This window comes from Neofelis nebulosa, chromosome 12 (assembly GCF_028018385.1).
Source record: "Neofelis nebulosa isolate mNeoNeb1 chromosome 12, mNeoNeb1.pri, whole genome shotgun sequence".
NCBI classification, from domain to species: domain Eukaryota; kingdom Metazoa; phylum Chordata; class Mammalia; order Carnivora; family Felidae; genus Neofelis; species Neofelis nebulosa.
The window spans coordinates 92,980,072-93,004,184 of NC_080793.1; the positions used below are offsets into that span (position 1 = coordinate 92,980,072).

General features: G+C 47.6%; 1 protein-coding gene across 3 annotated transcripts in view; it reads right to left on the minus strand.

The window, feature by feature from the left end:
- SPIN1 (spindlin 1) overlaps positions 1-24,113 on the minus strand; it is a 76,516-nt gene that overhangs the window by 9,389 nt on the left and 43,014 nt on the right. For 2 of the 3 annotated variants that reach the window (XM_058695898.1, XM_058695897.1), the window contains exons 3-4: positions 12,567-12,615; positions 3,213-3,466 (exon numbers count right to left, since the gene is read on the minus strand). In XM_058695898.1, the coding sequence (XP_058551881.1) occupies positions 3,213-3,466; positions 12,567-12,615 (303 nt within the window). The remainder of the gene's footprint in view (positions 1-3,212; positions 3,467-12,566; positions 12,616-24,113) is intronic. The other variant, XM_058695899.1, reaches the window with a different exon arrangement.

The following is a 24,113-nucleotide window of genomic DNA, read 5'->3' on the forward strand; positions in this document are numbered from 1 at the left end:
ATACTGTTAGCCAATTTTATCAGAAGGACACTCTAAACACATATGGTGCTTCTCTTTGCTTACATATGCAATAACTATCCAAAATTACACAAAATTCCCCAGCGTGCACTAAAAGCCCACTCGCGTTTCTTCAGAAATCCTCAAACTTTTTGATCTCAGGACTCCTGTATAATTTTTGAGGATCTAAAAGAGCAATTCTTTACACGGACAGCTACCAAAATCTGCTATTAGAAATTACAAGTAAGTCTAAAAATATTTTTTAAATACTTACATAAAGCATTTTTAATAAAAAATAACCATATTTTCTAAGAAAGATTTAGTAAGAAGAGCGGGATGATTTTACATTTGTTTAAATCTCTCAATGTCTAACTTCACAAAAGGAAAGCTAGATTCTCCTATCGGCTTCAGCATTCTGAAGCATCTGTTACACGCTCTTCTGGTTGACATATAAAACCCAGCCTCACAAAGATGTGTTGTTGAAAAGGGGGAGTATTCTATTAGTCTTGTCAGATAATTCCAGATACTCTTGTGACACTACATTACAGCTCAACAAGCTTGTTAAAGGTTAACCGCATGCAGAATCTGAAATCATTATCAGTAAACCTGTCACACTGTTCTGTTAAAACTCACTTATCTCCAAAATATGTAAAGAATTCCTACAACTCAACAAAATCAAATAACCTAATTGGGAAACAGGCAAAGGACCTGAACAGACATTTCTACAAAGATGACAGACAAGTGGCCAAAAAGCGTATGAGAAGGTGCTCGACATCACTAATCACCAGAGAAATGCAAATCAAAACCAACAAGAACAACTGGTGTTGCCGAGGATGTAGAGAAACTGGAGCCCTGTGCGCTGTGGGAGGGAATGTGAAATGTTACAAACACTGTGGAAAACAGTACATGGGCTCCTTAGAAAATTAAACACAGAATTACTGCATGATCCAGCAATGCTGCTTCCAGGACTATCCTCAAAAGAAAGGAAAGCAGGGGCCCGAAGTGCCTGACCGCCATGTTCATGGCAGCACTATCCACAACAGCCAAAAGGTGGAGGCAACCCAAGCAGAGCGATGGGTGAGCCGAATGCGGGGTAGACACGATGAGTAGCGCTCAGCCTCGAAAGGGAAGGAGATGCTGTCACATGTTATGTGGGTGAACCCTGAGTACACTATGCTGGGAAAGGAAGTGGTCACCAAGACAAATATTCTATCTAACGGTATCTAATGTGACCCAATTCACAGAAACAGAAAGTAGAAGAGCTGGGGGGAGGTGGGGGACGGAGCGACACATTTACAAGATGAAAACGTTCTGGAGATTTGCTCCACAACAACCTGAATGTAGTTAACACTAACTGAATTCAACACTTAACAATGGTCAAGGCAGTAAATTTCACATTCTGTGTTTTTACCGATGTCACAAGCCTCCTGACCTCGAGGGCCCCTGACCACACATGGGGCACCCATACACCGTGCCACCACAGGCCTTCAGGCCGGGTCCCCTCCTTAGCTTATCACAAACAAAACTACAAGTACAGTCTGATGTATAACCTGAAGCTGATTGTGAAAGACGGTTTCCTTCCTACGTGGAACGTAAGCGAAGGGCAGATAATCTTCCAGACTGAAGCATGCGAGAAGTACCAGAATTAACTACTCATTAAATTCAGCACGTGAAATACTGCTGGGTTGCAAAGATGCCTTTGGATTTCCTTTTTAAAATGCTTTGCTTTTTACAAAAACAAGCCTGATCTCCCATTGGAAACAGTAAGAAAACCATTAAGCAACTCAAGTCCATCACCAGAGATACTTATAGATTTGGGGGTATCTTGGTTTGATCAAATCACGTTTTTACCAAGAGGAAATGACCTCCTCTGTCCTATGATGACAGAAGAGCTCACACAGGCCGGCAGGGCAGTCTCACCCCAAAAGGGACAGACTAAACATCTAGATCAGAAAAAGGATACACGACAATTACTTAGTACAGACAATGGATTTGAAAGTCTAGGTATTTTTTTAAAACCTGAAGGTAAGACTCTTCAATGTTAGTTTCTCACACTGGAAATAGGCTAACGTCAAGATCAAGAGGAAACAGAGGATGTGCCTCGTGAGGAAGGAGGAAGGTCCAGTGGCACCAAGAACAGGTAAAGACGTGACAAATGCCAGAGATGTAACATTACACAGTTACCTTTGATAATAATAAAGACATGAAGATTTCTGCAAAAACAGAACTGTATTTACACGGGATAAATATAGACTTAGCATCGTCATCTAAAGGGAAGGCAAGCAGAAAACTTGCTGCTCTGGCAAAGAGTTAACTTGCTAGGGAAGCACATGTGTCCCAAGAACACAATGGCAAAAACAAAGGGACAAAGGGACAAGGGGACAGAGTAGTTTCCCCTCTTGACAATCTGGCCCCACACTTCTACCCACAAGTCCACATCTGCCGAGACTGGGTTTGTTAACATAGAGGCTTTTCGAGACAATTCCAAAAGCATCAACCAGCGCTCAGGCACGAGCAGCATGGCCGTGGTAAGAAGAAAGCACTTCAAAGTGAACACTCTTTAAGAAAGTAACGTTAACGGGGGTGCGTCCTACTCATCCTAGAAATGGTATTTCACCTTATCCTTAAAAATATAATCAGTCGTTATTATTTAACTGACACCTTAAGCCTTAAGGAACTAAGTTACATAAGGGGACATATTTGTTCAATATTTAAGAAAAGAAAGGGCCGTTCATTTCCACATTGTGCAAACAACCATCTAAAGAATGCAGAATAAAGCCCACGGGTTTGGGCTGCTTGAATTTTGGCTGAAAATACAGTTATCACTTATGTAATAACACACAATGAAAGATATACTTCACATAAGGATTCTAAAGTAAGTGCATAAGCTACTATAATCTGATGAAAGAGGTACACAAGATATTTGAGCTAACAAGAAAACATTCTTACCCATCAGAGTCCACATGAACAGTGAGCAAAACGTGGGAAATAATGTTAGAAATTATCAGTTTGTCAATTTGTTCAGCAATCATTTCACACATCTTTACACCCCTGACTTGAACTGTGGTTTCAGATGACTGACTTAAGAGTATATCGGGAGTGCCTGCACTCCAGGAAAAATAAAAATACCAATAATGCAAAAGAATAATCACAAAGCAATCACTTCGACAATCATTTGTAAAGAATACAACACACAAATAGTAAAGAGAACTTACCAACTCTATCGGGGAGGACTTCGAGCGCAGATACTCTTTCATCTTTATTAAGTTCTAGTCCATAAACACAGTCAAATCCATCGTATTTTATAAGATACAAAGAAGGATTTACAGGCACCTGGTCCAGAACGGTTCCTTTCCACTGGGTGACAGGGCCATTCCCCTCCTTCCACCCATGCTGAATCCTGCAGCCTACGATGTTCCTCCGGGGCTGGGAAACGGGTTTGCTCGGCCCCACACTGCTCCGATGTTTTCTGCATTCACACATAACACACGTAAGGTATCATGTCAGAAGTACACACCCCGACCCCCAACCCTACTGCTAGCGAGCATGCTCTCCGGGTCCAGGCGCCCCCAGGGGCCCTCCGGGTCACCGTGTGCACACGTCCTGCTCCCTGTGCGCCCTGTGGGCAGGTGCAGGAACAGCACTTTGCCACAGCAACTTCACCCTGATATGGAACACGAGCATCGCTTTCTCAACTGTGAGTTTCTATTACTGCAGTCAACTCACAGTGACCTCAGTTAATCATAGATAGAGAAGGGCTGACCGCATAAAATACGCATACATGCACACGGCTTTACAGAACACGAACCCGCTTCTCATCAAGCAGAAACGTGCAACTGTTCAATCTCACCCACTGTGGTGCCCACATAATGAGCCCCCACCACCTTAATGAAGGAGAAAAAACTAGACCTTTAACTTCTCTTTAACCAGCAGTCCAGGCCGGCTGGCATCCAAGCATTACACCGTTAGTACTTCTCTAGGAAACAGACTCTTACTTGAATTTTGAAGTTGTAACTTGAAACAAGACTTGAATTTTGACAAACACTTAATGTATTATCAAAAATTACTGGAGCAACACCAAACCACATTCTTTCCAGATTATTAACAATTGGAAAATCTACATGCAACGTTTACAAGCAGCACACGTGGGTCCTGGTATCAGGGAAGGCATCTGGGCTCCACCTAGGAGTCGGACAAGGGACCAAGCTGGGCGTGGACAGAGAGGACGGCCAGGCCCCGGGGCACTGCACGTGCTCAGCCGAGAATGTCTGGTGGGCAGAGATCTCTCGTCTACACCACGAGCGAAAGTCGTAAGCGACTGGCATACACACAAACTTTGAAAAAAACAATTTATTGTAGGCTGTGATATTTAAAGCTACGATGTACGGACTTTCAAGGAGGCGAGCTGGTAAATCTAGAGGGAGTGTGACACAGAGGAACCTCGAGGGCTGCCCAATGAGGTCCGTATCTGTTGGCGCAGGCCTTTCCTCAGCAAGAGGGAAATCATCCCAGATGGAAAACTGCTCACGTCGGGTGGAAAAGGGCTCCCAAGGTTCTGAGCGGGTTTTCTGCAGGCGCCCAGCAGACCTGCCTTCCAGGAGGATGGGGTTCACAGGCTGACAAGGTGGGGGGGGGGGGGCGGTGGCTGAGAAGGGAAGACCCCACAGAGCCCTGCGGAGACAGAGGAGCTCGGAGCTCTGCAGGGGATGGCCATCCAGGGAGCCACAGCCCTCCTCACACATGGGGCCCGAGAGGACAGTGGCACGGCCGCACATGGATGACATGGAACAGTCAGGAGGCACACCCACAGGCCATCTGCCCACAAGGGAGGGAGATGGAAACCGTTCCCCACGGCCAGGGACACACCAGAGGCCAGAGCAAGGAGTGAGAACCAGAAAGGAAGCCGTTTCAGAAACGAGGACTAACCCAGAGGCGCACGGCCAACAGACGCGGTGGGGCCTGCCTGGGAGGACACGACACAGCTGTGACTAATGGACACGGGCTCCTAGCTGTTGTAGGACATTAGGACACTGACGCAACTCGCGGAAAACCCCGAGAGAAACAACACCCGTGTGCACAGGCAGCCCTGGGAAAACAGACCCCACCTCTGACGCGAACATCCTCCAGTTAAGACAAATTCTTTAAGGAAAAGAACATCTCGTGGGCATCCAGGCACGAGGACCACATCACGGGAGAACGAGACAGTGACACGGGCCACCAGACAGCAGAGTTTACGGTTCTCGGCAAGGGGAATGTGAGCCAAGGCCTCCACACTGACCGCAGAGGCCCGGGAGGTTACAGGATGGTTGCGGAGAACCGAGGAGTGCCCGGGAGCTTCCACGGCGGCCCCACGGCGGCCCCCCGCCGGCCCTGGGTGCGTCCCCACGGCTGCACGAGGAAAGGGAAAGAGAGGGGTGCGCAAGGCAGGGCCACCCGCCGGACAGAAGAGCAGCTGGGACAATCGCCCTCCCTTGGATGCACGGAAGAGGCAGGGCCAAGAGCTCACGTCAGCGCTGCCCGCCAGGAACTCGGCAGCAGACACCGCGAACCTCAGCCCTTACGTATTGCCGGGAGAGCACAGGGATCTTCAGCATCATGTGTCTCCTCAGACAACCAATTACCATCTGTGAGATTTCCGCAGAAGTCCCAGCGATACATGCTGTGTACAGCATCAGGCTTTCTTCACAGCAAAGGCACAGGCTGATTCCCAACCTCGCTGACTAAGGAATGCAGTCACATGCACCGTTTCCTAATTCACACAAACATTCCACCATTACTACCAAAATTATAAGCAAATACAGCATTTCTGCCAGTGTGACGGTTTATCTAAATTTGTCACCCTGGCTGGGTCACAGTACTCAGCTATGTGGTCAATCATTACCGTAGATGTTTTCTGTGAAGGCATTTTTCTAGAAAGGCAACCTGTAAATCAGCAGATGGCCCACCATAATGTAGCTGAGTCTTATCCAATCAGTTGAAGGTCTTAAGAAGAAGCGTTCTCACGGGAAGCAATTTTGCCCTGGGACCGGAGCTGCCACACCAGCCTCTGATCTCTCTCCGTACGTGCACAGGCACACAATCACCACGGTCCTGGCTTTTTGGAGAATACAGATCACAACCAGAAGAGCTTCTATCCTGGATTCAACCCCTCAACTAGCAGTTGACCAATCTAAAGACAGCTGTGCAAAATTACCCACCCCATTTCATTTTTCAAGAAGTAGACTTCACACCCAGCACAGAGCCCAACGTGGGACTTGAACTCACAACTGTGAGATCGTGAGCTGACCTGAGCTGAGATAGAGAGTCAGACGCTTAACCGACTGAGCCAGCCAGGTGCCCCTCTCTTACATTTATTCTGGATCCTTCACCCACTGTCCCTTCCTTAGCAGAGGAACACAGCACTTCCCGGCTCTCCTCCATGATCCCACTCCCCTTCCAGAAAGCCTCAGACCAAGCTCTCCCGAATTAGGTAAAACATACAGGCTTGAACTTCAGCCTCTCTATCGAACCGATAGATAAGAAACAAATGTTTCTTCACCTTTTCCTGAACCGTGTCTCTTTAATTAACAAGCCTTCCTATATCGGGCGTAAACGTTCGCTTCCTCTCCCGATTCCTCTGTGAGTTCTGCGGGTCGGCCTCGTCTGGGTGCGGAGGTGCCGCCCGCAGACTCCTGGTTAGCTCTCCCGCCGTGTGTGACCCTCTCTCATGCGGTCAGTGCTCCTCAGGTGCCCGACAGTCGCCGGCGTTCCTGTGCTCCGTGCCAGCCGAGACCACGGCGTCTGGAGCACGGGTGTACTTCTTCAGGCCCAGCTGGGCCCCGACGTCTGAGCAGGAGGTGTGGGATCGGAGAAGCAGCAGTGACCCAGGGGGCTGCAGAGTGGCCGGGAGCGGAGCGAGCAGAAGCCTTGGGACGGAGACGAGGGGCAGGCGAACCTCCTCCACGGCTGGTTTCTCCTCCGGCCACCTCGGCTGCAGCCAGCCTTTGCAGTCTCCAACCTGTACAGACTCCAGGGTCCACTCTGGATCCGCACTTTTCGGAGGGCTTCCTTTTCAACTCAAAGTGGCAGAGAGCTCCTCAGCTCAGCTTAATTTAATGTTTGTTTTTTGTTTTGTTTTTTTTTCTGAGAGACAGAGAGAGAGACACACACACAGAGCGCAAGCGGGGGTGGGGGTGTGCAAAGAGAGAGAGGGAGACGCAGAATCCAAAGCAGGCTCCGGGCTCTCAGCAGAGCCTGCTTGGGATTCTCGGCCTCCCTCCCCCCCTCTCTCTCTCTGCCCCTCCCCTGCTCGCTCTGTCTCCCTCACGAAATAAACAAACTTCAAAGAAATTAAGGGCTGCCTGCATATGGCGGACCTACGTTCTCCCTGGATACACGTGTTCGTAACAGCCCGCGAGCTCGTGTGCGTCCCTGCGAAGAGTCTAGGGGGCTCTCCAGGCCCAGCCTCCAGAGGCCGACACACACACAGCGCTGCCGCAGGCGGACGGCAGACACCTCGCTCCGGGAGGACGGCTGAACTCGCCGCCACGCGCAAATAAAGGGCTGCACTGAGTCACGATCCGAACGATTCGAGGAGGACAGCACAGAACGCCAGAGGTACGCGCCTGTGAGCGCGTTGCTGGTTCTCTCCACAGCCGCCTCTGGAAACAACGGACAGGCCCCCGGGCTGTGGAGGGACGCGCTGCTGTTGGTCCTCACGACTGGGACTGGCTCTTCTCATACGCCCACGGGGATTCCCCGGGGAGCAGACGGGGCCGGCCAACCCCTCGGCAGAAAGCCACTCTCCCTGTACGACAGGGGCGGATTTCCCCACGAGCCCGCGTAGCTCTCAGATGGGCCTCGGAGGAGACTGGCAGGCGAGCGACCACCCGGAGCGTGTGGGCAAGGCCCGGACCTGGCCCCAGATTCCTCGATCCCAGACCTTCCGGCACACGCTCCGGGCCGCCGCTGCCCCAGGCACCATACCTTAGGGGACACCAGTCAACACCAACACTAGTTTCCACGTACCCATGTTCCCTAAAAGGTAAGCTGGATTGCAGGGGCATTTTCTGTGCCTTGCCGGACACTTTAAGGAAGTCTGGAACACACCCCGCTAATTGTTCTGTCACCCAGAAAAGAGATTCTGTGTTCAAAGCACATCCTCCTCCCCGGGACTGGAAGATCTTATTTTGGTGGTCAGTATTTAAAGGGACCACACTTCTTCAGCTTCAACCAGCACCATTCTGCCGTGAACCAGGAAATGCCACTCACGCACCGTGTACTATGCTGCACAAATTAATTACTGACACTTTCCTTATTCTATTTAGTACTGTCTTCTAAGAGCAGTTCCCTTACTCGTGTTGCAGCACATTTCAGAAGAAACTACTGATTGTATCAACATAATTGTCTTTTTACAAGATGCACACGAGTAAGGAGAAAAGTTTTTCTGGTTCCTGTTGCTTAATAAAAGTTGTACAGCTGATGCTGCCATTGCTGGCTTAAAATGACGATACAAAAACAAGATGGGGAGTCGGGGTTCCATCCACACACTATGGCTTCTTTCATTACTCTGTCCCAGAGAATGCCAGAGCTGTCTGCGGCAACCTCCCAATGCCAAGGCCTTCCAATACACTACTCACTTCCTTGGTGTAAAAAGCACTTAAAAGTCGATTCAAAAGTATTATTCTTTTTGTCCAATTTAAGACAGCACCACACTTCATGCAGATGCCTGCTTCACTGTTACTTTGTGTGTGTGACCTGCTTTTCCAATGTGAGACAAGCAACCACTCCACGAGGAAGCACGGTGTGGTGGTTGTGTGCTCTAGAATCCTGCTGTCCCCTCTGGGAGCCCTGGCTCAGTCACTTCTCAGCTGCATGACCCCAAACTGGTCAGTTAACCTCTTGTATCAAAGGGCCCAGGGTTCCTACTTGACAGGGGTGCCATGAAAAGTACCTGAGCCCATGCCGGGGACTCCAGGAGGAGGAAGGGAGAGGAGGAAGAGGGGGGACAAGGAGGATGGGAGAGGGAGGGGGAGGAGGAGGGGAGTTGTCTCTGTCACTGTTGCGGTCAGTGACTGGTACTTGTGATTTAACAAATGGAAAGCACTGGCTGGATACCTCTACTTAGTGTGTAACAGCCCTGGTCCATTTCTCTAAACACACACCAAAACCCGTCGTGTTTTCTGACAGTGCCTCGAAATGGAAAGGCATCCGCTACTCCAACTAGCGAAGACAAAGAACCAGATTTCTGTTTGAAAACTGCAACGAAGAACCGCTACGGCTAGTCTCGCCTGAGATCCCCCCACTCTACCTTCCCTTCAAGATGCACGCTGCCCCTTAAAGCAGGGGTCAGGGTGTTGACCCCCAGTATAACTTCTGACTCCCTCAAAACTTGATAGCTTGACCGGAAGCCTTACCAATTACATGAACGATTTACACACGCTTTGTACACTGTATGTAACCTCTGCTGTACTCTTACAATCCAGTAAGCCAGAGAAAAGAACATATCATCAAGAAAATTATGGGGGGGGTGGGTGGGGGGTGGCACTTGGGTGACTCAGTCCGTTAGGCATCCAACTTCTACTCAGGTCATGATCTCACACTTCATGAGTTCAAGCCCCAGATCAAACTATCTTCAGATCCTCTGTCCCCCTCTTTCTCTGCCCCTCCCCTGCTCGTCCTCACTCTCTCAAAAATGGGGAAAGAAAGAAAGGAAAGGAAAGAAAGGAAAGGAGAAAGGCAGGCAGAAAAGGAGGAAGGAAGGAAGGAAGGAAGGAAGGAAGGAAGGAAGGAAGGAGAAAGAGGAAGGAAGGAAAGGAAAGGAAAGGAAAGGAAAGGAAAGGAAAGGAAAGGAAAGGAAAGGAAAGGAAAGGAAAGGAAAGCAAAGGAAAGCAAAGGAAAGCAAAGGAAAGCAAAGGAAGGAAGAAAGAAAGGAGAAAGAGGAAAGAAAGGAAGAAGGAGAGGAAGGGAGGGAGGGAGAAAGGAAGGAAGGAAGGAAAGAAAGAAAGAAAGAAGAAAGAGAAAAGAAAGATCACAAGGAACAGAAGATACGCTCATAGTTAGTTCTGTGCCGTACTTAAATCCGGGCACAGGTGGCCCTGTGCTGCTTGATCCCATGTTGTTCAAGGGCCAAATACACTTTCCCTGCAGATTCATTTCCCAAACGACGTCCTGCAAAGCTGGGAAAGGCCTGCCTACCAACTTGTTCCCAAAATGTAGTGGGGGGCCAGGTCGGCAGGAGGCATGAAAGTGTGCTGCCTTCACTTTAAAAACCAGAACAAGATGCAGCTACACAATGTCTCTGGTCTGCTGCAGCAATGCTCCCACTGCCACGGACCCGACTCTGAGTCCTGCTGATACCCACGGGGACGGGGCTGCCACACTCGTCCCCTGGAGCTCCTATGACTCCCTCCACACGTGCAGTTACTACTCAGATTCCCAGAAACACAGGAGGCGAGAGGAGACAAGGCCACAGGTCAGCGGCTGCAGGCGGTGGGTCCCTTGTGCCTTTCCTTGCTCGCTGTTGGGCCACAGTGGAGGCAGCAAGGGCAGAGTGAGGCTCCGGGTCTGCTTTTCTGTTCGTGGTTTCCATAAACATCTTGCTGGCAGAAAGCCGTCTATTGAGAAAAGCTGACGCCCCACCATTCCAGTCCAGACCAGGATTTTTAGGCGCGGTAAGCAGGGTCCTAGGCAGACAGAGGAACGTGCCAAGACGCCCAGCTGAACCACCCAGCTCCCCGCTTCGAGTCAGCTCCTGCCCAGGGGCCTCGCCACCAGCCTTGTGGGCCCATCCAGAGGCAGTGAGCAATGGCCACCTGTTGTGAAACGTGCAGACTCTTTCTTTCCAACCGTCTTCAGATGTGCACAGAGATCAGAAGACAGGCGAACAGGACTGAGAGTGTGTCCTTTCTTCCCGTGGCGCCCTCTGGCTACAGAGTACCAAGTTCAAGGTTGTCTACTGAAAGCTTGTTTTCACTGAAACAAGCACCCGACTGAGCTCCCTGCATTGCAGAGTACAGGGGAGCAGATTCTCACAAGTTTTTACAGATAGGTGTTTATTCATTGTGCTGGGCGGGGGGTGGCGGCATTACCAGCACATCAGAGCCACGAGTCCATGGAAAGCAGTGCTTACGAGCAGGCATGTGAAACCCTCGCACAAACCCAAGAATGCTTGAAATCCTAACTAAAGGAGCTTCCAACCAGAGATATCCAGGAATGTGTAAAAATGGGTAAAACTGAATGCACATTACACTCTGAAAGCCAGTTATTTTAAACTAACTGGTAAAATCTATTTTGCATGAACTGTTATGGTCCTGCAAATCAACATCTAACTTGCTTCTCTTCCCCACTAAGTTTTTATCATTACCTGATATTACAGCTTGTATTTGTTTTGTTACCTCCCACTTGGGCCAAGAGATGGCTGATTACTTATGGCAATGGTGCGACATGAGTAGAGATACAGTACATAGATTACCAGCTCGGTGGGCATGGCAGAACCATGAACATTAGTAATGGGCATATCAATGAAATCTGGGAAATGCCTTATCAACCCTCAGGGACACACAAACCTCAACTTCACAGTTTTACACTGTAGGACACTTCATGAACCTAACCTGACAAATATTTACATCACTATGCATGCACGCATTTACACGGGAGGCACGTGTGCTCGGATCAGCGACATTACGGAAGGGCGTGTTTAATGTCATCCAGATGTGCCGTCGCAGCCAAGGCAACCTGGGCCCTTCGACCACACAGGGTGGTGACTTCGGTATGAACAATTTGGAAAGAACTGCTATACTGCGAGGCTTGGGAGGTGCCAGCTAGGGTCAGAGGGCCTGGTCTGTAGTTAACAATCTACGATCAAGACCAAACGATCAGAACCTACTTGTTAGAGCAGCGCCCATGGTGCAGCAGCTGTGACCAAGACCCGGTGGGTACTTGTGCAATCTATTCAAATATGTAACTCAGTACAAGCACAGTCTTATTTAAGACAGTACCTCAATTTTCTTTGTAAACGTAACTATGTAATACACAAAGATTAAAGGGAGGGAAAAGTGGCTTGTTCGCTCTGGTACCTACAGAATTTAGGACTTATACTGGTCACTTGAAATACACAGCCTTTTAAAATATCTTTCAACAGGCATATTCTTTCTCTAGATTTCAAGCTTCTCATGTACTTGAAAATGTAGAAAAGCAGTGAGCAAGCAGCTGTCGGCATACTACTCAGGCCCTCCAGCAGGAGCTAAGGCCTCTGGCCACAAGGCCCTCCTTGTCAGTAGCGCATCCGAGACGCAGCCAAGAACCTGCATGGCGAGAGCACGCAGCCCTTCCCAGGAGGGAAGCGGGAGAGCGCCGCCCTCACCACTGGGGCTTCCTGCAGACAGCGCAACCCCTGGGAGCTGGAGGGGAAATCATCGCCCGGAGGCTTTCAAGAATGGAAGGACAGGCCTAGGCAGCCATAGGCCAGGCCAAAGACAGGGGGCATGACCTGCTCAGCACAGAGAAGAGGGCAGCACGATGGCATCTCAAGTCCTCCGTCACCTAAGGCCACAACCTGTTATCTAAAAGCAAGTTTCAGAGTTGCTTACTTGTGGGACGTCCTTTTCTTCATCATGCTTGCAGACACACCAGCATGGCCTAAAAGAGAAGTGAGCATAAGTCAATAAAAACTAGACACAAAAATACTTCAGACCTTGGAAAAAATGAACTTCTAAAAAACTGCTTTGCAAAGCATGAAATGGGGCGCCTGGGTGGCTCAGTCGGTTAGGCGTCCGACTTCAGCTCAGGTCATGATCTCATGGTCCATGGGTCTGACTGCCACATTGGGCTCTGTGCTGACAGCTCAGAGCCTGGAGCCTGCTTCGGATTCTGTGTCTCCCTTTCTCTCTGCCCCTTCCCCACTAGGGCTGTGTGTGTGTGCCTCTCTCTCAATACAAACAAACATTTAAAAAAAAAAAAAAAAAAAAGGCATGAAATGAAAATAAGCCATAAAGAGCCAACCTGTAGGAAGTCATTTGTTTATTTCATTGTTAAGAAGGAAATAAAAGGGGTTCTAGGAAAATAAGATAGCAAGGACAACAGCTCATCTCCCCAGATCTGCCATAAAAAACCCAAAATCACATGGAACAAAAAACACAACATAAGTGACAATCTGGCTGTAAAGTACTAAGTTACAGAAGCTGTCTTCCTGCGACAAGCCACTAGAAAGCGGGCAGATGTGAGACACCTAGACCCAGGCACCCCACGGCTGAGACACAGGACCAGAGCACCAGAAGGCTGTGCACCCGCCCGGCCCGCGGTCTCAGGGTGATGTGCAGACCCGGCCCACAGGGGAGCAAGGAGAATGGGATGGTTGTGCCCCAGGCTGGGAGGACAAAGGGGCGGGGGCGGGGGGGGGGGGGCGCAGAGTGCTGGCGAATGGGGTCTCAGAGGGACTCCAAACATCTGGGGGTGGAAAGGGATGGCAGTTGTTCAAAGTCCGGCCAGCCACCTCTTCAAACCCGTAGGGCAGTTGGTAAAAACCACACAGAGGTGACCCCTCAGCAAGAGGGCTGCTCCAGACCCACCCGGGCATCTGGTGGCCAGAACAAAGTCCGAGCACGGCCACACAGTCCCAATGCGCCACCACACGTCTCAAATGGCCCACACCCCAACAGAGGCCACTCGACACGCAGGAAAGTGGCAGACCATACCCCACGCCAAGGGGGTTACAACCAGAATGTAATTAACAGCAAAGATGTTAAAAGAGCTATAATCTGCTCAAATATATAAAGGACGACAGACAATACTCAAAACAGAAAAATGTGGGGAAGAAAAGGAAAGAAATAAATGAAAGTGGTGAAAACACATGATCTGAAATGAAGATGAGTGGACACGGTTAACAGCGGACCAGACCCAAAGACGGTGGGGACAGGAGCGGCCGTGGGGACCCTCACAGCCGGTGTCAACTGGCCTGACACACGGTAAATGGGATGGTTTACCACACCCACAAAGAGAGGAGCACACCGGGAGAGAAGAAAGAGCTAGAAGCAGCAGTGGCAGAGAGTTCTCCAGATGTGGTGCACCCACAGCCACGTGGCCACACAGCCAATGAGCTCAGCCACGCCCACGTGGGATGAAAACAAGGATGAACCTACCAGGGCGCATCCTAATCACAGTTCTGGAAACCAGTGGCCGGTGAAATACTTTCAAGCAGCCTAACAGGGGTGCCTGGGTGGCTCAGTCAGTGAAACGTCCGACTTTGGCTCAGGTCACAATCTCACGATTCACAGGTTCGAGCCCTGCGTTGGGCTCTGTGCTGAGATTGCAGGGCCTGCTTGGGATTCTGTCTCACCCTCTCTCTCTGCTCCTCTTTTGCTCACACACACACTCTCTCTCTCTCTCTCAAAATAAACAGTAAATTTAAAAAAGAAACAACACAGAGAAACAAAGACAATACTGGCTCCAGATCCACTGCCAGAAAGAGCGTGAGCCCAAACAGAAGACAGTGGAGTAGAACTCATGGACTCAGAGCACTATCTCCGGCCAAAGGAGCTTCTAGCCTGAACGGTACAGATAATGGCATCAGATGAAGACTGTCCAAACACGAATTCAGAGACTATGTAAAAAAGGATGGGACAACTGCTAGCATCACACAAATTAACCTCAGGACAAAGTTATCAGGGATCAAGACAACATTTCAAAACGGTAAGAGTCAATCAAGAAGCCGGCACATTTAACAGGTTGACGGTACGTGCACTGGGTACAGAACACTGGAGTTCATGAAGCAAAACCCGACGGCCCTCACAGGAAAAATCAACACATCCACAATTAGACATTCAGACGTGAGCTCTCCTCTCTCAGTCACGGAAGTAAGGAGTGGGTGGAAAATCAGACAGGACGCAGAAGACCAGAACACCACAAAGAGCCTACACGGGTTTCTTTCCCCCAAGTTCACCTGAGATGTTCACTCAGACACACCATCTGCTACCCATAGCACAAACCCTCCATGCACTTACAACAACGTGAACTCCTAGGAAGTTTGTTCTCTTACCACGTCAGAAGGGAAAGAGAAATTAATAATATCTGGAAACACCCCTGTTTTTGAAAATTAAACCACAATCTTGTTTAATCCACAGTTCAAGGACAAAATCACAACGAAATTTGACCTTGAAGAAAATCAAACTGGAAACGCTATCCGTGGGATGCGGCAAAAGCACCCCTGACTACAGTGATCAAAATCCACGCTAGGCAGCAAAATATAAAGAAAACAAAGAACGTGTGACCACAAGCTCAGTCTAGCGGTCCCCTGACTGGAAGAAGGCGGCTCCGGGGTTATCTGCAAATCCGCCATCCTCGGCCGTCCCTGAGAGCGTGCATGCTTACACACACTTCCTTACTTCCACTTACAATTCCAAAGTGAAGCGAACAAGCAGACACACGGCCAACCGGTCAGTGCAGGGCTGTCTGTCCCTGTTCATGAAGACGGTGAGACAGGCAGGTCCCGGGTGCCCAGCGCCGTCCTCCCCGCTGTCCCCAGCGGCCCGGGCACCCCCACGCAGACAAGCAGACAGCTCACAGACAATGGAAGACAGCCTGGAAGGACACCAAACTTTCCTGAACGCCCCACCCCCCCCCGCCGCCGTCACCCCGGAATGTCTCTAGGCTTGGGGTGGACAGGATGAGGAGAGCGGACAGGCAAACAGACCCGACGGTACAGGATCGCTGGGGGTCCACGGAAACTACCCTACCCCCTTGGTGTCAGGGCCGCCTTGCCTCCCACATGGAGCTCACTGGGACAGGGCAGCCGGCCTTGCACCTGTCTGCCCCCGCCCCCACATGCCAGGCAATGCTGGGGCCCTCCTGTCACCTCGTGTCCCAACGGGGCTCGCTCTCCCGCCACAGGAGGGCTGTGGCAAGATCACCGGAGAGGAGCGAGCCGCTCCCAGGGAAGCCTCTGCTCTGGCGAACGGGCATCGACACTCGTGGAGACACGGCCCCTTGGGTGCAAACGCTCCAGGCTGGGTGCACCACCACATGTGCAAGGACCCCGGAGTTCTGCAGATGGACTAGGAGGACGCACGGCGGTCCTCAAGGCCACCGAGGCCTTCACAGTCACCACACAGCACCAGAGGCACGAACACGGAGAGCGGGAGCTCTCAGAAGCCTGCACGTGAGGAGCGGAGTCCTCCCTCTGCCTGAACAGGGGAGAAGCTGCACAAGATCAGGAATCTTTCAAGTGGCCAGAGGAGGAGTCCCAGGGTGAACAGAGACAGGCCTGCAGAGGGACCCACACCTCGGGCAGAGCCTGCGGGGGGGGGGGGGGGAGCAGGTGGAAGAGCCGACCCACAGCCTCGACCCACAGCCTCCGTGCCCACAAGCTGGGGCCCAGCCCCCAGTGGCCAATCTTGGCAGGAAGGGAGGGAGGGTCCACGTGCTCCCGGGTTTCACCTCTGGGAGTGCCGCAGTTCCAGGCAAGGGGTGGGGGGGAGGGGAAGGTGGAAGGGGAGAGAAAACTCCCCTCCAGCCCCCAGTAGAGGGAGGGGAGAAAGTAGCCATTCAGAGACAGAACAAAGTGTTTGGTTCTTAACAAGGCCCATCCCCAAGAGCCCAATCCCTGCCCAAGGGCAGGGAGATTAAAAGTCCAGCTGCCGCGGGTCCTGTCCCACAGCAGACAGGAGGAGGACACGAGGGTCAGCCAGTGGCACAGACCCATTAAGACACGAGGCCTAGTTAGAGCACTACAGAATGTATCCCGCCCCCCACGCCCCATCGAAGGTCACTAAAGGCTTGTGAGCTCCTTTCATCTGGCACATCCTGTCCAACTTGGTCAAAAACTTATAAAGCACATGAAAAAGGAAACAACACGGTTTGAAGAGACAGCAAGCACAGGAACCAGACTCTGGCATGACGGGTGGTGGAACGATCATTCCAAGAATTCCAAGTAACTGTCAAAATTAAGCTAGACGTTATAATGAAAAAAAGTAGACAACGTGCAAGAAAAAACTGGGTAATGTAAAAAGAAAGGTAGAAATTACCAGGGAAAAAAAAGACGGCAGAGGTCAAAACACCAGAACAGAAATGAAGAATGTATGAGGGACTCATGATGGAGAAAGTGCAATCCAAACTACAAAAAGCAGGGAAAAGTGGGAGAGAAAGTAGAAGAAAATACAGGGCAAGGAACAGGGCACAGTAAGAAACAGAGCAGACGTTAATCCAGTGAGCCCCAGACACGGCTGAGAAAAGAGTCTCTGAGCCGCAGGACACGCCAACAGAAAGGTCCAAACCTGAAAAGCAGAGCAAAGGACAGGAAAAAACAAATCAGAATATCCAAGGACCGTGGGGCGACTACAAAGAAGTAACATGTACAAGGGGAATGCCAGGAAGAAAAGATGGAGACAGAGGAACAGAAGAAAACAGTCAAAGCAATAATGACTGAGGATTTCCCCAGATTAACGTCAGACGCTAAACCAGAGACACAGGAAGTTCAGAGAACGCCAAGCAGGATAAATGCCCGAACACCGCATATAAGCATATCATATTCACAGCGCAAATCCAGGGCAAAGACAAACTCCTGAAAGCAGCCAGAGGAAGACACGCCTTATGGATGGAGAAGCAGAGCAAAGAGCAATTCATCCGCCTTCTCCTCAGGAAGCATGGCAGCAGAAAGGAGTGAAGTATCTAAGTGCTGAGAGAAAACTAAAAACCCAGAATTTTGTATTCTGCTAACCTTCAAGAGTAAAGAAGAAACAGACTTGCTCAAACAAACAGAAGTTAAGAGAATTTGTTTCCAGAAGACCTGTACTTCAAGAAATGTTGAAAGAAATTCTTCAGAGAGAAGAAAATGAGTTGAAAAACTCGAATCTACATAAAGATCATTAGAGACCATCTTTCTTAACAAAAATGGTAACATTTTTCCAGAATATTAACAATGTATTAGATGATTATAGCTCACGCATAAGTGAACTGGATTAGTTGTAAAAGGATCCTGCAGACTCTAGGGCAGTCTCTTAAAGTAAAAGAACAAGGGCAATGAATAGAAAATAGTAACAAATATAGCAGATATTAGTCCAATAATCACCTTAAACGTCAATGATCTAAGTACACCAATTAGAAGACCAAGTCTGTCATAGTGGATCAAAATAAAAGACCATATTGTACACTTCTCACAAGAAATCCATTTTAAGGATATATACTTACATTAAAAATAGTGGGAAGGAAGAATATATACCATGCTAACACTGATCAAAAGAAGCGAGAGTAGCTACATTAATTTCAGTCAGATTCCAGAGCAAGGGAAGTCATCAGGGATAAAGAGATAGATTATGATGGGGCGCCTGGGTGGCTCAATCGGTTAAACGTCCGACTTCAGCTCAGGTCATGATCTCACTGCTCATCGGTTCGAGCCCCGTGTTGGGCACTGTGTTGATAGCTCACAGCCTGGAGCCTGCTTAGGATTCTGTGTCTCCCTCTCTCCCTCTGCCCTTCCCCTGCTCACGTTCTGTCTCTCAAAAAATTAATAAATGGGGCGCCTGGGTGGCTCAGTCGGTTAGACGTCCGACTTCGGCCCAGGTCACGATCTCACGGTCCGTGAGTTCGAGCCCCGCGTCGGGCTCTGGGCTGATGGCTCAGAGCCTGGAGCCTGCTTCTGATTCTGTGTCTCCCTCTCTCTCTGCCCCTCCCCCGTTCATGCTCTGTCTCTCTCTGTCTCAAAAATAAATAAACGTTAAAAAAAATTTTTTTTTAATTAATAAATATGTTAAAAAAATTTTAAGAGATACATTATTATAAAGCAATCAATCCTCTAAGAAGACAACAATCCTTAACATGTATGTACCTCACAACAGAATATCAAATCAAGGGAGGTCAAAGTTGTACAACTACACAGTGGGACACTTCAATAACCCTCTATCAGAAATGGACAGATCCAACAGGCAGAAAATCACTGAGTGCACAGTCAAACCCAACACCACCACTGATCAACTGGATATAACTGACATCAATAGACCACTTCATCCAACAACGGCAGAATACAAATTCTTTACAAGGTCCCAGAAGCATTCAGCAAGACAACATTCTGGCATAAAATACATCTTAAAATTAAAGGAACAGGGGCGCCTGGGTGGCTCAGTCAGTTAAGCATCCAACTTCGGCTCAGGTCATGATCTCATGGTTCGTGGGTTCAAGCCCCACGTCAGGCTCTGTGCTGACAGCTCAGAGCCTGAAGCCTGCTTCAGATTCTGTGTCTCCTCTCTTCACCTCTCCTGCTCGTTCTCTGTCTCTCAAAAATAAATTTTAAAAAAGCTAATAAATAAATAAACAAATCCTGCAACTGCTCACAAACCACGATAAAATCAAACTAGATTCAATAACAGAAAAATAGCTGGAAAATTCCCAAACACTCAGAGATTAAGCAACACACTTCTAAATACACTGTTCAAAGAAGAAATCACAACACAAATTTAAAAATATTTGGAACTAAATGAAAAGTAAAATACATTTTGCAAAATTTGTAGGATACAAGGAAAGCAATGCTTACAGAGAAATCTACAGCACTGAATGCATGTTCTGGAAAAGAGGAAAGATTTAAAATTAAAAATCTAAGCTTACACCTTAGGAAATTATAATAGGAAACCATATTAAATGTAAAATAAAAGCGGTTATAAAAATTAGAAATCAGTAATATTTTAAACATCAACAGAGAAAAATCAATGAAATCAAAAGATCATTGTTTGAAAATACCAAAATTGATAAATCTCTAGCCAGGATAACTAACAAGAAAGAGAGAAGGCACAAATCACTAACATGAGAAATCAAAAAGGAGACATCACTACAGACCCCATACACAAAATCTACATGACAACTACAAAACTGATGAAAGATATCTAAATGGAGAGATATCTAAATGGAGAGATATTCCATGTTCATAGACAGGAAGACTCAGTATTGTCAAGATGTCAGTTCTTCCCAATTTGAACTATAGATTTAGTGCAATCCCAATCCAAATCCTAATGAGTTATCTTGTGGATATCAATGAACTGGTTCTAAAGTTTATAGGGAGAAGCAAAAGATCCAGCACAGCCAACACAATACTGAAGGAGGAGAACAAAGTTGGAGAACTGACACTACCCAACTTTAAGACATCCTGTAAAGCTACACTCATCAGGACAATGTGGTACTGACTCTTTAAAAATGGACAAATAGAACAAATAAAGAACCCTGAAAAAGACCCACATATAGTTAACTGATCTTTGACAAAAGGGCAAAGGCAATACAATGGAGAAAATATAGTCTTTTTAACAAATGGTACTGGAATAAATAGACATCCACCTACAAAAAAACGGATTTGGACAGAGACTTTACATCCTTCACAAAAATTAACTCAAAATGGATCACAGATCTAAATGTAAAGTGAAAAACTATAAAACTCCTAAAATACAACACAGGGAAAAATCCAGATGACCTTGGTTATGTTGATGACTTTTTAGATACTACACCAACAGCATAATCCATGAAAGAAGTTAACTGATAAGCTGTACTTCATTGAAATTAAAAATTTCTGCTCTATGAGAGACACTATCAAGAAAATGAGAAGACATGCCAGAAGAAGAAAACACCTGGAAGAAAACATATCTGAAGGACTTGTTAACCAAAATATAACAAGAACTCTTAAAATTCGACAAGAAAAAACAACCTGATTAAAACATGGGCCAAACACCTTAACACCAAAGATGATATATGTAGAGATGGCAAAACACATACAAAAAGATGCTCTACACATCGTATGTCATCCAGAAAATGCAAACTAAAAACAAGGAGACACCACGACACACCTAACAGAATGGCCGAAATCCAGAACACTGACAACACCAACCACTGGAGAGGATGTGAAGCAATAGGAACTCTAATTCATGGCTGGTGGGAATGCAAATTGGTGTCGCCATTTTGAAAGACAGTTCGGTGGTTTCTTACAAAATTAACCATACTCTTACCATATGATCCAGCAATTATGATCCTTGGTATTTACCCTAAGAAGCTGGAAACATGTCCACACAAAAACCTGGGCACACGGATGTTTATAGCACCTCCATTCTATGATGCTCAAACTTGGAAACAACCAAAATGTCCTATAGTGGGTGACTGGATAAATAAACCATGGCGTGTCAACAAATAGAATGTTATTCAGTAATAATAAGCTATCAAGCCATGAAAAGACAGAAGGAACCTTAAGTGCATACTGCTAAGTGAAAGAAGCCAATGTGAAAAAGCTACGTTAAGATTCCAACTCGATGACATTCTAAGAAAGGCAAAACTATGGATACAATAAAAGGCAGTGACTGCTAAGGGTTGGGGGAAAAAGGAATGAATAGTTGGAGAATAGGGGATTTTCAGGGAATAAAACTACCCTGAATGATACGAGAATGGTGGATCTGAATACATCTGTCAAAACCCACAGAACGTACAGCACCAAGAGTGAAGCTCAAAGTAAACAATGGACTCTGAGCAATCATGACATGTAAGTGTGGGCATGCCAATGTAACAAGTGTACTATCTGGTGGGGGATGTGGCTAGTAGGGGACGTTGAGGGGGAGGGGACAGACATATACAAGAAATGTACATTCTGATCAACTTTGCCTTGAACTTAAAACTACTTTATGCAAAATAAAGTCCTGGGGTTCCTGGGTGGCTCGGTCGGTTGAGCATCTGACTCTTGATCTTGGCTGAGGTCATATCACAGTTTGTGAGTTGAAACCCCGCGTGGGGTTCTGTGCTGATGGTACGGAGCCTGCTTGAGACTCTGCCTCTCCTCTCTGCTCCTCCTCCTCTGCTTGTGCACACGTGCTCTCTCTCTCTCAAAAAAAAAAAAACAAAAAAAAAAAACCAACTTAGAAAAAAAGAAAAGTCCTTTTGCAAAGTTCTTTTTAAAAAGGACTTTTTAAAAAAATAGAGGTACTAGACTTATTCTTCCATCATTAACACTGAGCTAAACAGAAGACAATACCTGCAATGCTGAAGTAAAATGACTTTGAACCCTGAATTCCATACCCAGCTAAATTACCAATTGAGGGTATAGACATTTACATTCATGTATGGGCTCAAAAGTTACACCTCCCATAAATCTCTGGAAGTAACTGGAGGATACTCTCCAGAAAACAAGACAGAAAAGCAACATAAACACACAGGATCCGAGAAACCAGAGATGTTTAAGTCCAGCATGACATCTATGATACAGGATGAGACCCATGCAGACAGGAGTAAGAGGCCAGGGACTTAAGGAGAGTGGTCTCCCAGAAGCTGGCACCACACAGCAGCAAGTGTAAGAAATATATCACGGGCAAAGGCTAGTAACTCCAACTTTAAAAGAGCTTCGAGGGGCGCCTGGGTGGCTCAGTTGGTTGAGCGTCCAACTTCAGCTAAGGTCATGATCTCAGAGTTTGTGGGTTCAATCCCCACATCAGGCTCTGTGCTGACAGCTCAGAGCCTAGAGCCTGCTTGGGATTCTCTGCCTCCCTTTCTCTCTGCCCCTCCCCCACTCGTGTTCAGTCTCTCTCTCTCTCGATAAATAAATAAACATTAAAAAAAATTTGTTTTAAATAAAAGAGCTTCTAAAGGTAGAAGAAAATTGGAGATAAGAACAGAAAAAGGCAGGCCAAAGAGGCCTCACACATGAAACTACAGACTCCTTTGTCACCCATCTGACGAACAAAGATTCATAAGCTGACAACACACTACAGAAGCAAGATGGGGGAGAGAGACACGCTTCCACACCACTTGCTGGTAAGAAGGCACCATGGTACAAAGCCCATGAACACCTCACAGAATCACGTATGCATGTAAGATCTAATTCAGCTCTCCTAAAAACCTATCCCAGTGATGACACACTGGCAAAACAGACAAGCCTATTCACTGCAGTATCATCATTTCTAAGACAGAAGAGTGGAAACAACCTAAATGTCCAAATAACTAAGCATAAATGAATACAAGGTACTATTGAGCTGTGACGGGAGTAGGCGCTCTACACGCTGCGAAGGGGTGGTCACCGCACGCTGCTCAGCAGAAGAGTGACAGAGGAGCAGGTAGGCATGTTTATAGTCACTGGGCGCCGATGGCAGTTTGTCACTGGAAGTGGGTGGCATCACTCATCTGAGGATCACAGATTTTCCAATAGAAAACAGAACGAGACCCTTTACTAGGTGCTGCATCTATTTGTTGATTGAAATGTGAAAAGAAGTAGAGCCATAATTTACAAAATTAACTGTTCTATGACTCACAGAAGTTACTTAAACTGGACTAAACCGTGACGGGTAACAAAACCACATACACTCAAACTGTTCTAGCAGAAGCTCATTGGGACCCATCTTCCAAAACACTCACACCTCCTTTATCACGCTTTGCTGTAGTTGTAGTGTCCTTGCAGATGCTCCGTTTTTTAACAAACCGAAGGCAACCCTGTGTCAAGCAAGCCAATCAGCGTCATTTTGTCGAAGGCGTTTGCTCACTTCATGTCTCTGTCACATTCTGGTAATTTTCACAATATTTCAAGCCTTCTCATTATTTTTATATTTGTTACAGTGATCAGGGAATCAGTGCTTCTGACTCGCTGAAAGCTCAGTTGATGGTCAGCAGTTTTTAGCAATAAACTCATTTTTGATTACACTATGGTGCACTGTTCAGACATAGTGCACACTTAACAGACTACTGCACAGTGTAAACATAACATTTATATGCACTGGGAAACCAAAACATTCATCTGACTTCTTGTGCGGGGACATCCGCGTTATCATGGTCTGGAACAGAACCTCCAACGCCTCCAAGATGTGCCTGTAACCAGCGGTCAGCTTTGTGTGGACCCTGATTTCCCAAAGACAAAGACCCATGTCTGTTCCAGCAACCTGTTCAAATTAGGAACCCTCACCAATCTCGTCCACACCACACTGAGGGCCCCCAGCCCTGCCACCTTCACTCATTCCTCCCTGTGGGAGCTCTGCCTCTTGTGAGATCTTCCTGGGAGGCTGTCAAGGAGACCCTGTCCCTGCTGCTGAGCAAAAGTGATAAGCTCAAGAGAGAGCACTTCCCTTACCTATGCAGCTTCCAAACAACTTTTTTGTGCCTTGCTAGAGGATCCACCTCGGATCTTAAGAGATTTAAGGAAAACT